Genomic DNA, 16972 nt, shown 5'->3' with positions numbered 1-16972 from the left:
CAGAACCCTAATCTTGGCCATACATAAACATTTCAATCATTGTTAAATGAGCGACTGGGATTTAACTAAGAAGTATATCAAAAAGAAAACTCAATGTTAAGGCTCCTCTGCACACACCTACACATTTGAGAAAGAAAAAAATGAAATATGTTGCGTAAGGGGAAAAAGAGAATTTTAAATTTCAGTTCTTTTGTAAGTAGTCATTTGAATTCAACCATTGTCGAGTTTTTCAAAGAAATAAGTCAGTACAATCCTTTGTACACAGTAGACACCGTATGTGTATATACATACTTGTTTAACTAAGTGAATTCAATTTAATTTTCTACTTCAAATCTGATATGCACATCAGAAAAAATACATAAAGAAAAACTTTCTGAGTCTAATTTAGTATGTTTTAGTAGACCCATTGGTCCTAAATAGGTCATGACTTACTGGTAATAGGAATAGGATGGGAGAACCAAACAAACCTCTGCAAATCAGTTACATTTTTTAATCTGGAAATCTATATAGTACAGTGCTTTTAAGGAAATGATGTACATTCAGTACTTAACCTTATGCAACAAACCATTGACACCAAGCACCCTAAGTTACTCCGAGCTTACCCAAATCCCAAGAATTACGTTCTAAGAATCTAAGGTGAAGATAGATCCACTCAGCTCTGTGGGGGAGGGGGGAGGGTATAAAATTCACCCCACTGAAAAATTTTGGTTGCAGTAATTGCAAAGATGTTTTCCTCCCTGACCAAAAAAAAAAAAAAAAAAATTCAACCAAAACATTAGCCACAATGATAAAAGTACTACTCAGTGAAATGTGTTTGCAATTAAATAGAATTATATTTTTTATAAATATACTTTCTGAGCACTAAGCGGGAAACCCTATAAGACGTATATACAGATACAGTAAGAGTTATAGCTAGATTCTTTTTGAAATGTTTTATTGAATCATTTTTAAGATTCACATAAAAGAATGTGCACTTGTATTGAATTTCAGTTATTTGAGACACCATTCACAAAATCATTTTTGTTATAATCTAATAAAATATTGAAGGGTATAACTCCCCATCCTTTAAAAAATGGTAACTAAAATAAATTTGAACTCAGGCAGAATCAGTGACGTGGGTGAGTCACAATACATGGGAGTATATGTGCCATAGTAATTTCCAGGAAGAGCAGACGAGAAACCAGGCCTACAATTCCTGAATTTTATGTTGCACTCAATTACAAATCACTAGATGTTTAATGCATAATGCCGTGAACTAATCCCCTTTCCCGTCCAGTCAGCAAATACTTGTGCTTTCAAGAAATGTGTGCTGAGTGCCTACTCTGTGTTTTGCCCCAGGGTAGCCACTGGACTCTGTCAGCTTAGACCCCGTGATGGCCTGAGTGGGTGTGTTGCCTTGGTCCCCAATGAAAATGATCAGAACTTTCTCTTGAAAATCATAGTGCTAAATTATATTCATTTTTAGGAAAGGACAAATCTAAAACTGCTAATTAGAGAATCTGCCAAAATAATATGCCTGTGATCTATTAAGAAAGCTAAAGTTTGTCAAGGGGGAAAGAAATACTCTTTTTTTAAAAGACCACAGATTCCTTGTCCTAAAAAAAAAAAAAAAACTTGCATATAGTGAGATGTGCAACATAAAATGCTGTGATTTTCAATACATGATCACTATAACTTTTGAACTGTCTTCATTATGCATTCATGAAAAGTCCTAGTTTTAAATATTAGTTAAATAAAAACTTGAGATCTTCAAATGGTAAGCTTCCCTTTTTTCAAACTAGGTTTATCTCATAGAACAAAATATTCCTAACCATTTTTAAATAGTGCACACTTCAACTGATTTTTTTTAAAGCAGTGAAATAGTTTAATTTATACAGTTTGCCATTCCTTCTGATTTGTAATTCTTCAAAAAAAAAAAAAAAAATAACAGTAATAATAAAGCTCCTCAGGCCTGACAGAAAACACAATATAAATCCTGGTTCCGTCTCAGAGGAAACGTGCTGTAGGTTATTCTCTCTGACCTGATGCTAATCTTGTTACTGCCTGCGTCTGTGTGTGCCATATCACATTTAGTACGCAGCCTGCATGCTATTAGAATCTTCTTAGAGTAGGACCCTGAATAAGTCCATTGAGAAATCACGTATTGGTTATAGTACCAGTTTGCAGTGTTAAAGGATGTCTAAATGTTAAAAAGGCAGAAGGAAACAAAAGTTTTCCCACAAAGGAAACTTACCACCATGTAAACAAAAGTATATACTTGGCACTGAAGTGCCCACTTTGTTTCAATATGTGTACCTAAAAAATTTTTAAATGTATGAAAATCTACTAATTTTGAAAGAATAAAAAAAAAAATAGATTTGTAAAAATGTTGAAATGCTATTGATAGGGTTCAAGTCTGGGCCTAACCTCCTAAGATCAGAGGAGCTGATCTTGCTGTAGTAATCGGAACTGGTTTTCTATGCAATTTTGATAATACATGGCCTTCTTTCAGGTTTTTGTTAGCCGTACGTACAATTGGCATCATTCCCATGAATCCAAAGGCAAATCTGAGCATACTTGAGGGGTGTGATGCGTACAGCCACGTTGTAGTCCTTCTGAACACCGTGGACATCCACCCACTGGTGGCCTGAATAGACTGCAATGATCTTGCGCTTCCAGTTCTTTTTGTCTGGCTCTTTCAGACGCAGATAGACCCCAGAGCCAGTGGAGCCGGTCTCTGCATCACAGTATTGGTAGAGGAGATCATTGGATTCATCAGACACGCTACAAAACCGATAGACTAACTGATCAGGCCTGTCATTATCAAATCCTGAGAAGTGGATCATTCCACCTGGCATCTTCTTGATGGTTGGACTGGTTCCTAGTTCCATGTATTTCTTTTTGTGAGCACGTTTCAGCTCCAGAAGGGCATAGTCATAGTCCAAGGCAGCATCTCCCCTCCCTCCTCTTGCCCAGCCTTTTGGAATGTGGGTGTTCTTGACCCGAGTCCACTGGAAGGAGGGCCTACCCTCCGTGACTCTCTGACCCCGACCAGGTTCTTTTCTTCTCCTTCCACCCTGGGCTCTCTCTTTCAGATTCTCTTTGGTGTCTGTTCTTTGGTTGTCACCATTAGCTTCTCTACTGCTCCTCTTAGAACCTCTATGTTTCTTGCCACCACCTTTATTTCTCATCTTCAACAATCCTACCCTTAGCTTTTTACTCCCTTTGATATAGTCCTTTCCATCATGAACACAGTGGGCAGCTGTTAGAACATGAAGAGGGGAAATCAGAATGCCACTACAGCCTGTGGAGAGCTTCACAGCTGTACTGAAAGGGAAATTGGTTAAGAATCTTTTGTCCAAGATGCTGAACCTGCTGTCTGTGCCATACACCTGTCTCTTTCTCCTAACAAATGCTTCTTTTGTGAAATTTTGAGTTGGCTCAAGGACCAAATCTTGAACTTTCACTCTGGTCAGGGTTCGAGTGCCGTTCTCAAAGACAGTCTCATATGAAAGAGAATCCTCTAGTTCAGAAAGGCTGGGAGCTGGGAGTTCTTTCTGGCATTCGATGCCACACACTCTGTTTAACACCATCTTAGCATCTGCCTCAAAGGTGGCGCTGGTGAGATGGAAAGTCCTTTCACTGACAATCCGGGGTATTTTTCTCAAGTGCCACATAACATCTTGTTCCATTTCAGAGCCATCAATGCGGGTCCATGCAGGGGTGAAAAGTATCACCCAAAATAGTATATATTTCATTTTGTTCTTTTATTTTGTCCTTAAAAACAGAAAAAGAAAAGGTTTACAATGTTTACTTTTTTAAGCAAATTTTACCTATCCATTTCATTTAGGTCTTAGGTCTAAATGTACCTTCACTGCAAATAGGAGTCCTTATTTTCAATTTACTTAAAAAAAAAAAAAATTTTTTTTAGATTTACTGAGATTTATTTGATAAAAACTCTGCTAAGTAAGCTCTTAAAAAAGGAGAGCTCTTACAGACTTCCAAAATCAGTGAACTGTTTTTCATGCACCCTTCCCTCCACCTGTCATCTCTACCCTCATCTCCCCGGACACCCAATGCCTGGGAGAGTAAGATGGGGCCGCAAACAGGGCCCCCCCCCATTGCCTACGCCACACATCCTTCCTTCCTAGATTTCCTAGAACCTTATTTCCAGATGATTTAGAAAATAAGGTGGGAGCACATGTCCTAAACTCTTTCCTCTGACTTAGCTCGTTAAAAGCATGGATCATAAATTCATTGTCTTTAGAACGGAGATGTACAGAGTTCAAAAAATATGCGTTGGAATATATTGAATTTCCTCAGCACAGAGTTCACAGGCCAAGCTGATGTAAAGGTCCAATGTAAACCACCGAATAATAGTCAAAAAAGCAGAAAAGCTCGTAAGTGGCTTAATTTGCTATTGACTTGCTTTGATTTTTTTCAAGCAGAACCATGCTTCCCCCCTCCCCCCCCGCCCAACAAAAACTGTGCTTGGATCCACCATCCAAGTGAAACAACACGTGAAAGTGCTTCATAGTGGGGTCTTACTGTGTATTAGAATTCGTTGTGAATTTGTGGAGCACCGGCTATGGTTCTGGATGTGCCGCTTGCAGACTCATGATCATGGTTAGATATAATACCGTTCATCATGATCTCCTTGGCAAAGAACAGTGCTTTTGTGTTTAAAATGTTTTTAAAGTTGCCAGTACTTGGTAAATTATATAATACCTCTTACATTTACATCTTCTTGCACTCTTTTCCTGCTTCTCCAGACTCACTGGCATGTAAATGCCCTGATTTATTAGAACGGATGTTTGTCAGCTGTTGTTTTTGCTTTGGAGGGGAGTGGTAGCACTCTTTGGAGCAGCAGTTTTCAACTGTGTCATTTATTTGTGAGCTATGATCCAAATCATTTTAAACTAATAGTCAAAATATTAAGGCTTTCAAATGACTTGCACTTTTCATACCAAAAAAAAAAAAAAAAAAAAACCATTGCCATGGAGTCAATTCCGACTCATACTGACCCTATAGGACAGAGTAGAACTGCCCCATAGAGTTTCCAAGGAGTGCCTGGTGGATTTTAACTGCTGACCTTTTGATTAGCAGCTGTAGCTCTTACCCACTATGCTACCAGGGTTTCCATCACTTTTTATAAAGCAGGGGCAATTCAAGGCTAGAGTACTCCTACAGTGCCTTCACTCTCAATACTTTCTGAGGATATTTTTTTGCACGGAAATGAAAGCTAATGAGGAATGTTAGGAATGACCCACAGCCCAGAGTACACCCACAGGATCCTGTGCACTGGCATGAAAGGCAAGTCATCTCTGATGTATATGGACACCCCTTGATACAGTAGAGTTGATTCTGCCATACACAAGAACATAACTTTATTAACTAATAATATTCTTTTGATAAAACAAAAAAATCCCACATGCTGTGGTTTGAATTGTGTCCCCCAAAATATATGTTGGAATCCTACCCCTCAGTACCTGTAAATATTACTTTATTTTGAAATAGGATCTTTGTAGAATTAAGTTAAAATGAGATCATACTGGATGAAACCAAAACCAAACCTGTTGCCATCAAGTTGATTCTGACACATAGTGACCCTATAGGACAGAGCAGAACTGCCCTATAGGGATTCCAAGTAGCAGCTGGTGGATTCGAACTGTCGACCTTCTGGTGAGCAGCCGTAGCTTTTAACCACTGCACTGCCAGGGGCAGGCCTTAATCCAGTGATAGGTGTCCTTATGAGAAGAGGAAATCTGGACTCAAAGACACAGAAACAGAGGCAAGATGGCCATGTGGAGAGAAGGGCAGTGATTAGAGTTATGCTGCCACAAACCAAGGAAAGCCAAGGATTGACGGCAACCACAGGGAGCTAGAAGAGACAAGGAAGGCTTCTACCCTAGAGCCTTTGGAGGGAGTATGGCCCTGCCAACACCTTGATTGTAGGCTTCTAGCCTCCAGAGCAGTGAGAGAATAAGTTTCTGTTGTTTTAAGTCACCCAGTTGGTGGTACTTTATTACTTTATTAGTAGGAAACTAATACACATTAATCTGTTTATTGCTTAAACATGATATGTTCAACAAAACATGACAATTAATTTGAACCATCATACATTTGAGAATATTAAGCAAACTTAGAATAATCTGTATCATTTTTTGGCATCAGCAAATTTATACAGAAGTTATACAATTTCCATTTCTTCATCTGTTCACACTTGTATGTTAAGTAATGGTGTTCTGTTGAATATTATATTGTAATATTTCCTAAATAGCTTGTAAATTTATTTTGAAGACAGGACATTCTCTTCTGTAGAGATCGAAGTATATTGTCAAAAAAAAAATCAATAAAGAACATACTCCAGAAAAACCTGCACTCATGAAAAATTTTCTAATCATCATCATAGCAAATTTGACTGTATACAAAGAGGAATCATACTGTATCCAAGTGTAAGTTGAGCTACTTAGTATTTTCTTTTGTTATCTTCTATGCAATCTTCACAATGACAATTTCATCAATTTGTTTAAATTGGGTTGGAGTGAAAAAGGGCTAACAACTCAGCAACTATTACGAGCCCTTGAAATTTTGTTTAACCAGATAGCTCCCAAGATGAAAAATTTTGTCTTTGCCTTAAATTTTTTTTTAAAAGATTAGAGTTATTTGGTGCCCTCAGCTTATCAACAGACCAAAATGGATGTTGAAAAGGGTATATTTTTAATCTAATTGATTCTTAGCAAAATTTCAAACGAGATTTTTTTGGGGGGAGGGTATGGGAAACAAAAATTGTTAAAATTGGTATTTGTTTTAGCGTTTAAGACAACAGCTAGTCGTTATGTACTTAATGATTCCATCAAAGTCTGAGAGTCAGCCCAATACCATGTCAAGAGATACAAAGAATTACGTGGTATATTTTAACTCTTGATAGGTGGTGCTAATGGTCACAGTCTGCTGTTAACAAACAGATTCTTGGTTCAAGTCTACCCAGGGGCCCCTCGGAAGAAAGGCTTGGTCATCTACTTCTATGAAATCAGCCACTGAAAACCCTGTGGAGCACAATTCTGTTCTGACACATGTGGGGTCATCACGAGTCAGGGTCGACTCGATGGCCACCGTATTTTCTCATGATCTGCAGAGTAATCAGTGTGTGAAAGGCATCCCTGGGCAAAGCAGAGGGAGTCCAAATCATGTGGCAGTATGGCATTGTTTCCCCAGTTACGTCTTATTTTTTCCAGGACTATTTAATTATCTTTCAACTGTTTAGGTTCTTAGGGATTAGAAAAGCAGAATATAAATATTAAATGGTAACTGACCAGATGATCTTTTACTATTCAAATCACTGAACTTGAATGTAGATCTCAAATATAGAATTTCTCCTACTCTTTACCAAATAAAACATATGCCCTGTGCCATAGTCTACAGCAAGACTTTTAAGAAAGCCTCATCGGAGTTGAGTAGTCAAGTATAATTTCATTTGTTTGGTAAATATGTCACACTGATTTTTAAATCTATTAGTCTATTCAAAGACTTCGCTAATAATTTTGAAATTTTCAACTCCATCAGTTCCCTTTTTAGCCATGCTTGGCACAAAGCAATGACTGCATGGGTGTGGTTTTCCCACTGAGTGTGTGCTTAGGTGAACATCTTCACAGCAGTAAGAAACGGCTGACAACCCAAATCTTGGTTGCTCACCAAAAGGAAATACTAAGCCAGTAGTTCTGAGATTGTAGTTCCTGGACCAGCAGCATCACCATCACCTGGGAACTTGTTAAAAATGCAAATTCTCAGAACCTCCTCCAGACCTAGTGTCCAAAACTGCCAATGGGATCAGGCATCTGTAGTTTAACCAGCCCACCATGTGACTCTGATGCTCACTAACGTTTGAGAACCACTGCAGCACCCAAGAACCTGGTGGAACATCTTGAGCCACACACCACAGGGTGGTCTTTCCAAGGAAGATTCCTTAACTGAGTTTCAAATGATATCTGCACACCTTGTCTGCTTCATCATCGTGTAAAAACCAAATTTTCTGAAACATTCTCTTTTCCTATATTGTTATTGTTTGTTGTTAGATGCTGTCAAGTCAGCTCTGACTCATAGCAACCCTACGTACAAAAGAAAAAAGCACTGCCTGGTCCTGCGCCATCCTCACAATCATCGTTATGCTTGAGCCCACTGCTGCAGCCACTGTGTCAATCCCTCTCATTGAGGGCCTTCCTCTTTCCTCTTTCCTATGCTAGCAACTGCTAATAATGAATGGTTTATCCATTTAATAAAGAATAAATATGGCTTACATGTAAGTGGCTTAATAAGAGTCCTGGGGAAAAAAAAATCAAATCAAGTAGTCTTGTATGTAATGTCTCCAACACCTGATGCTACAGATCATGCAATGGCACTGGTTTGCTGGCCTGTGTGGTGCCCTCTGAGAGAGCTCTGTTGCCACGTACCACAGAAATAACAGCCATGCTCACGTCTATCCTTGGCCATGGGAAGGGCAGAGCCTCATAATATGACCTCAGAATCACTGTAATAAGAGGACATGGATTTAGTTAGCCTGTCTAATTTGGCCTGTAATTTAAAATTGGACAAATGTTTAAGGGCAGTTTCTTTTGGAAAATCTAACTTTGCCTTGTGGTAAAATGTCAATGAGACATAAATGATAGAGCAACTCACAGTTCAGTGGATATGCTCATTGTCCAGAAAGCACTAACTCATTGCTCTAAAGAGACACTGTCTCAATGGTGAGAGAGCTATAACATTTTGAAATGTCTAATGTCCCTTGTCATAGCAACCCTATAGGACAGAGTAGAACTGCCCCATAGAGTTTCCAAGGAGTACCCGGCAGATTTGAACTGCCGAACCTTTGGTTAGCAGCCGTAGCACTTAATCACTACGCCACCAGGGTTTTTTTTTTTGTTTGTTTGTTTAACGTCTCTTGTGGAGTTCCTGGGTAATAAAAACAGTTAACATGCTTGGCTGCTAAGCAAAAGGTTGGTAGTTAGATTCCACCCTGAGGCACCTCTGAAAAAAGACCCAACAATATACTTCTGAAAAATCCGTCATTGAAAACCCTATGGAGCACAGTTCTCTGACACACGAGATTGCCATGAGTCAGAATCGTCTCAGTGGCAACTAGTTTAACGTCCCTTGTCTTCCCCAACCCCTTCCTTTTTTCCGTCCTCCATTATAATTGGGACTTTCATTGTCACTTTCCAGATGGCTTGGATATGGGACTTCAAATTTCAATTTAATGCAACTGAGGTTGCAGTCATCACTCTCCACCATAAATCAGAGTACACACATTGATTACGGATGAGTTGGATCACAGAGACAAACACAGTGGAAGGGAATTAGGGAGTGTTATGGATTGAATTTCGTCCCCCCAAAATGTGTGTCAACTTGGCCAGGCCATGGTTCCCAGTATCATGTGACTGTCCAACATTTTGTCATCTGATGTGATTTTCCTGTGTGTTGTAAATCCTATCTCTGTGATGTTAATGAGGCAGGATTAGAGGTGGCTATGTTAAGGAGTCAGTACTCAATCTACATGATTAGGTTGTATCTTGAGTCAATCTCTTTTGAGATAAAAAAGAGAAAAGCAAACAGAGAGACCAGTTTACCTCATGCCAACAAGAATGAAGAACGAGGAGGGGAGCACTTCCTTTGGACCCTGCGCTGAGAAGCATCCAGACCAAGGAAAGATTGATGACCAGGACCTTCCTCTAGAACCAACAGAGAGAGAAAGCCTTCCCTGGAAACTGGCACCCTGAATTCAGACTTCTAGCCTCCTAGACTGTGAGAGAATAAGTTTCTGTTACAGCAGCGCCAGATAACTAAGACAGGGAGGAAGCAAGAATGTCAGTATATGTAGACAAACTCTTACCAGCAGAGTTGTTCTGGTTCCACATATGCACCTGGTCTACTATTAGAAATGGCCATAGGAATACATACATTACTGTAAGAGATGGCTTAATGCTTCTCTCCCTCTCTTTTAGTTTATGGTTTCATAGACATGTCATGGCTGGTAGGGTTTAGTATCTATACCAGCATAGTGGTTAGGGGTGCAGACCAAGGAGTGAGAAAACTTGAGCTCAAATCCCATCACTGCCACTTATTAGGTCTATGAATTTGGGCTGTTCATTAACCTAAGTTGTTTTCCTCATCCTCACAGTAGGGATAACAATAATCTCTACCTTATAAGGTTATTGTGAGGATTAAATGAGACAATCTATGCAAAGAAGTTCCATTGAGCCCAGTGCATAGTAAGCAGTCAATTAGTATATTATTATTTTATAACTATGGTTTTTCCTTAATGGGTGAATTAGTATCACTTTATAACAAGCTATAATATCAGCCAAAGCGAGAGCACTTATAGATTTCTAAAAAGTCAATTTTACAGTCAAATATTTTTACATTAGAATCGTTCCCAACACACTCTCAAACTCCCTTTTTCTTTGCTTTTTTTGTTCAAGGACAGCTTCACTTTAGAGACTTCCCAAATGAATGTTTTCCTAATTACTCGTTTCTGTGACTATCTGTGGCTCTGTAATATATTTTTCTCCTTGCTTTCAAGTTTTGAGTGTGATTAAACACTGCGCAGCCACAGAATGCTTGAATCGCATTCCCTGTGTCTTATTTATAGCCTGGGTCTACACTAGGAATTCTGGAACTGCATCAGGCCCTCAGCCTTAAAAAAAAAAACAGAGTCAATATGTCAAAACAGTTACTCTAAGGGAACAATTCACAATGAAACACCAAACTTTTGAGTGGGTCTAGCTAGAGTGTACAGAATTGTACTATGACATGACATAATTATTCTTGAAGACTCAGTTTCTTTTCTGTTTTGTCTTACCCTGATCTTAGGTAGAGAAGGTGGGCCAATGAAAAATTAGATGATTGCCCACTTTATTAAATATGTCAAATGAGAATGCTGACTTACCATCAAAGGATCTATACTTTCCCCATCAGGTGGTGGTGTCACACTCAACATGCCTTTCTTTTCCTTTGCTCCTCCCCCCTTTATAATGTATATGTGGATGTTCAAATTCATGTGTACAGTGTTTTGCTATGGGACACAGTATTTTATTAATCCATCAAACATTTTCGGGGGGGGGTGTGGGGCAGAGACTGCTCAGTCAGATCAATGACCCTGTAGGGCCAATATCAACTCCTACCCTAACATATATGTTGTTGTTCTTGGCAGGTGCCACCAAGTCATTTTCAACTCATAGTGATCTCATGTGAGAGAGTAGAGCTGCCCCCATAAGGTTTTCCTGACTGTAATCTTTACAGAAGCAGATTGCCAGGTCTTTATCCTGTGGAGCTGAGTGGGTTCAAACCACCAACCTTTTGGTGAGCAGCCTAGAACTTAACTGCACCACAAGGGCTCCTAGGACAAACCAATGATTGCATAACCACTTTGTTTACACTTGGCTGCCCTTTATTCAGCCATCCATAATCAAAACCACCTGCCCCTGCCAACGCCACTGCCAATGCTGACATTTACACACATACATAAATAATGAAGATGTGTGCCAGACATCTTCTCTCCTCTCTTCCTCAACTTTCACCCTTCACCTGCTCAGTAAAGATTAACATACGACAGGTAGACATTGTGGCCCAGATATTCTAAACTGCAGAAAGATGTGATGGCTTAAGCAAAAGACCATGAGTAGAAGAGGGAGAGCGTTACTAGTGAGAGTACACAGCTGTAAAGCCAGCATGAAAGGAAGGGGTTATGTCTTGGAGAACACTTGTAAAAATTTCAATAGCTTCACAAGTTGGGAGCAGATGGAGAGGGAAAAGTATTTTATGAACTACAATTCCCAGCCCACTTTAGGCACTCACTGAGTGTAGATGGCTGACTGAAGCATTGAATGGGGGGTGACATTTACGTTACAAACAGAATGGTATCACGTGGATGAGAAAACAGTAGTGTCAGTGACAAAAAATATGGAGAGTAAGAACTGGGGTGTATCAATGACTGTGGGTGTTGAAGCCAACCCAATTTAAGTAAACTTGCCCCTGATTAGTAGGGTGATTTCGTGAAGGTTACTTAATCTCTTTGAACTTTAATTTCCACCTTTGTTAAATAGGATATTTTAGAGTATTTTTATGAGAAGCTAATCTGATATACACAATGCCCAAAGCACAGTACATACTCAATAAATGGTAGCAATTATTGTTCTTATTAATATCAAACCAACCAACCAAATCCATGCTGTTGAGGCAATTCCAACTCACAGGGACCCTGCTGGACAGAGTAGAAGTGCCCCATAAGGTTTCCAAGGCTTTAAATCTTTACGGAAGCAGATTGCCACATCTTTCTCCCGTGGAACAGCTGATGGGTTTGAACTGCCAATCCTTCAGTTAGCAGCCAAGTGCTTGAACCACTGTGCCACCAGGGCTCCTTAATATCAAATGGTGGGAGTCAAAACTTGGCTAGATATTTATAAAGTATTTGATGCATCTCTAACTGCTGGATATCTCATAACGGCCCCCAAAGATGTCCACATCCTAAATTCCCAGAACCTGTAAATAAATTCCTTACATAGTAAGAGGGATTGTGCCAATGTGATTAGGTTAAGGATTTTGATATGGGGAGAGTATCCTGGATTACTCGAGTGGAGCCAATTTTACTATAATAGTCATAATGAGAGGGAGGCAAGGAGGCTCAAGAGAGCAGGGCTTCTAACCAATTTGGTCTTGTTCGAACCCCTGCTGAGAATTTGCATTTCTAACAAGTTCCCAGGCAATGCTAACTTAGGGATCAATTCTGAGAACCACTAGTAGAGCAGTTGTTCTCAAAATTTATTATACATAAGAATCACCTGGGGATCTTATTAAAATGTAGTTTCGGATTCACTATATCTGAGGAGGAAATGCAAGTTTTTTAAACAGGGGTTTGAACCAGGTTCGAAGGTTTGAAGGCCTGCAAGAGAGTAAGAAGGAGATATGAAGATGGAAGCTGAAGTTGGCGTGATGGAGGACCATGAGTCAAGGAATGCAGGCAGCCTCTAGAAGCTGAAAAAGGCAAGGAGATGGATTCTTCCCTAGAGCCTCCAGAAGGGACATAACCCTGATGACCCATTTTAGACTTCTGACCTCCAGAACTGTAAGATACAGTGATGTGGCTTTAAGACACTAAGGTTTTGGTTATTTGATATAGCAGCAACTGGAAACTAATATACTTGTGAAGTAAAACTTGCTCTTGAATGTAGAGTAGCTAAAACGAATGGAAGAAATGATGAAGTAAAAAAGCTGAACAGAAGATTTCAAAGGGCAGATGTCTGATGGATTGATAAACTGGATGTTTAGAGTTAGTAGGCAATGATATAAAGTGGAAAAGAATGTGTGGTTCAGAGACTTAAATGAAAATTTTCATTTTAAGGAAAATTATATAAATATGCAAATTTAGAACTAAAAGCAGATCATGGTAAAACTTTAGTGTACAATTGCTGGAGAGAATTGGAAACAGGCAGATAACTTCATTAAATACATTCTGAGTACTTACTATACTATATGTCATTTCAAAACCACTTCCATTTTTAAACAATCTCCCTGACAGTCCTTCTTTTAGCCATCAAAATGGACTAGAAAATTTCTATCCTCCCAGATCTAAAGTCCTAGATAAAACCAGAAATGAGAAAGCTCAGTAGTTTACTCATTAGTTGTTTTTGTTGTTGTTAGTTGTGGTCGAGTCAATTCTGACTCATGGTAACCCCAGGTGTTGAGAGTAGAACTACTCCATAGGGTTTTCAAGGCTGTGACCTTTCAGAAGCAGATGGCCAAACCTGTCTTCTGAGGCGCCTCTGGGTGGATTGAAACCGCCCACCTTCAGTTCTCAGTCCTCTGGGTTAGGAATTTACCTGCTATTTGTGTTGCTACCACTAGATGGCACAGTTAGCCAGCTGGTGGCAAATCTAATATCAAGCATTTAAATCCTTTACATTCATTCAGCTGTGAGAGAGTTTATTTTAAAAGGGGGGGGGGGGGAGGAATCCAACTGGCTAATAATATAGTAAGTGGTTGAAGCATATGGAATTTATCACATTAAGAAAACCCACTTACAGTCCACAGAGCCCATCCTAATGAACTGCAACCTGATCATGCTGTCTCTAGCCAGACAATTTTCTGGCAGGTGGTTTTCCAAAAACCATTGCAGGGCCTGCACATTTCCATCCTGACCTACAGCACCGCTAAATCGTCTCCCAAATGTGCTGCAATTCATTTCAATACACTAGGGAAAATCTTCAACCTGCCAACTATTTCATACATGTGTATCAAATACTTTACAACCCATTACTAAAGGGTAAAGTCTCTGCTGATTCTATGCTGAAAATAAATGGCAAAAAAGTCATTGACAGCGTGCCAATTTCTATTCAAAAGATCATATCCACAGCTTTATTTTCAAATTTAGTTTCAGGAGTGGAGACAAAGTAATGTCTGCTTAAAATTCTTGGCTGTATTTGAAGGAAAGGGAGATGATAAAGTTACACATTTGATTATTTTACAGTAACCCAGAACTTCTGTTTCTCATCACAATAGAAAAAGAAAACCTTTTGTTTTTTAGCTGTTTTTCCAGAACATGGACATTTCAATTTATGCAAAGGGTGTGCTGTGTGTAAATCAAATTTGGAGTGAATGGCACTAGGAGAGTCCCAAGGGGACTCTGATGGCTCCTTCCTGTGCCGACTTAAAAAGCACACCACATATGGCTCCTAATCTATCTTCATATCTTGTGAATTGAGCTTTGAAAGCAAAGAATACCTGTAAATATATAAGGCCTGCTACTTTTCAGGCTTTAAGACATATGATCACAATGTATTTAGCTGATCATAAAGTCATCAGTTTTGCCTACTTGCTCATTTTAGCTAAGCAAAGTTATAAAATAATGACTTGCATACCATTCATTTGACTTTGCTGTTTCCTAACCTCTCTGGATCTCAGATTCCTCATCTGCAAAGGGAACTCGGTGCTATGTACAGAAGGGCACACATCTGATTCTACCGTGCTAAACAGCAATATGCTTGCCTGGGCTATTTGAGCATTTGGGCAGAGAACTATAAATGTTTTCCTCAGTAGGGAAAATAAACTCACACTAGCAATTGTTTATCTTAACGTGGAACGAGCAACAACTATGTGCCAAGCACTATACTAAAAAACTCTCTCGTTTAAAAATATGAAAAGAATTCTTAAAAATGTACAGGTTGTGCTGTCAGAAAAAAAAGGGGAGGCATTGACATCTAGTCCTTCTTACACAAAGTAACTCCTTTAATTTCCTAATGAAAATAAAATTCCATATGATGCTTGGCTGCTACTTTCAAGCTTAAGTGTCTTATTGGCTGGAGTGTTAACATTCTCTCTTCTAAATTACAAACCAGATTCCAAACATAATTCCCAGGTAGCAAAATATAACTTTTACAATCCTCTGTAGAGACAAATGAACTTGCGATAAAATGAGAATTTTAGAAGTCAGAGGGTTAATACAAGATAGAAATAAAACCTAGTTATGAGATGCAGCTTCTTTTTGAAAGGTGTAAAAGGTCAGAGGAATTGAGCAACAGCTTTTCTACAACTTTTCATTATAGGAAATTTCACAATCACACAAAAGTAGAGAGAAAGTATAATACCCCCCTGCCATGCACCCATCACCCAGCTTCAACAATTATCAATATTTTGATAATCTTTTTTCTCTATATACTCATTTTTTAAACTAGAATATTTTAAAGCAAGTCCAAGATTTTTCATTTCTATTTCACTTTACCATTTTTAAAATGCTCTCTACTGTTCCTTTTGCTGACCCATGCATCCAAGTTGATAAAAGAGAGAGGGAAGGGAGAAGGAGGGAGGGAAGGAGGGGAGAGGGAGAGAGGGACTCTCACTCACAGTAACCTTGCCAAAGAGGCTTTCAACAAGAGTAGACTTTCCAGGAATGGATTTTACACCTTTTTCAATGGCATCTGTTAATAATTATAAAATAGAGAGGGTCCCCTCTGGTTCTGCTTAAGTAGAAAGAATTCCATTTATATTCCAACGCAAACATTGTTATTGTTAATATTAAACTGTGCAAAGGCTGGCGCACAGAACTGCCTGTTGGAGGGGCAGTAAGTTTCTTTGAGGTCTGAAAGTGCTAAGTTTGATTCCTATCTTTGCAGCTCCTCGAAAAACCATTCCTTGGGTGAGTCCTGCCTTTCTCAGGGAGACTTCCAAGTTCTAGGGTCTCACCATGGAGGAGGCGGGGAGGTCGGGGTGGAAGGCTCTATCCTTACCTGCGAAGCTCGTTCAGTCCCCAGGGGCGCTGCCCAGCTCAGATCAAAGAGCTCCTGAGGTGGTCACCCACTTTCTCCAGGGAGGGAAGAGGGGAGAAAAGGGGGCCCCCGCTGCCAGGAGCCTCAGCCTCGTAGACAGCCAGAGCTGGGGCCCCTCCGCCAGGGCCAGGCCACCACCACCACCCGGAGCTCGAGGCAGACTGGGGAGCAGGCGAGAGCGGAGCTGTGCGCCACGACCGTGCAGGGAGATGGGAGGGGAAAGGGGGCGATGACGCCTAGTGGACAGACGTGGGGGGAGGCGAAGGGGAGGAGGTGGGAAGGAAACCCGACCGGGAAAGGGAGGGAGAAAGAAGGAACTGGCAGCGGGGCCGAATAGGGGGATTTCCTAGGAAGTGCGGGACTGAACCTGCAACCTTTCACCCCAGCATCCCTGCACCTAATGTGAATTAACTAAGCATTAGGAAAAACTTATGAGTTCACAAGAGATGTCTGTCCCTGTGGTCCTGCGAGAGTATGCACCCCAAAATAGTTTCAGGAAGACGCACTAAAGGGAGGGGCGGGGGCGGAGGGAGGGGAAATCTCATTCCACCCAGCTCACTGTTTAGACTCAAGGCATCTAGAAGACCCAGGGGAGTTTCCCCAGTCCCGATCCTGAAATAGTCTCTTCAAGGGACCTCGCTTCCTGAGAAGCACAACCCACCCGGCAAATCTTACATGTA

General features: G+C 40.1%; 1 protein-coding gene across 1 annotated transcript; it reads right to left on the bottom strand.

The window, feature by feature from the left end:
• Nucleotides 1-1907: 1907 nt before the first annotated feature.
• Nucleotides 1908-16505, bottom strand: PRSS35 (serine protease 35). Its single transcript, XM_049896461.1, has 2 exons — nucleotides 16254-16505; nucleotides 1908-3756 (listed from the first exon to the last, which is right to left on the bottom strand). Exon 2 carries the CDS (start codon nucleotides 3735-3737, stop codon nucleotides 2499-2501), a length of 1239 nt encoding a protein of 412 aa, XP_049752418.1. The 5' UTR covers nucleotides 3738-3756; nucleotides 16254-16505; the 3' UTR covers nucleotides 1908-2498.
• Nucleotides 16506-16972: the final 467 nt, after the last annotated feature.

Source organism: Elephas maximus, chromosome 1 (genome assembly GCF_024166365.1).
Source record: "Elephas maximus indicus isolate mEleMax1 chromosome 1, mEleMax1 primary haplotype, whole genome shotgun sequence".
Lineage (NCBI taxonomy): Eukaryota > Metazoa > Chordata > Mammalia > Proboscidea > Elephantidae > Elephas > Elephas maximus.
This window is presented reverse-complemented; position numbering and strand designations above follow the sequence as displayed.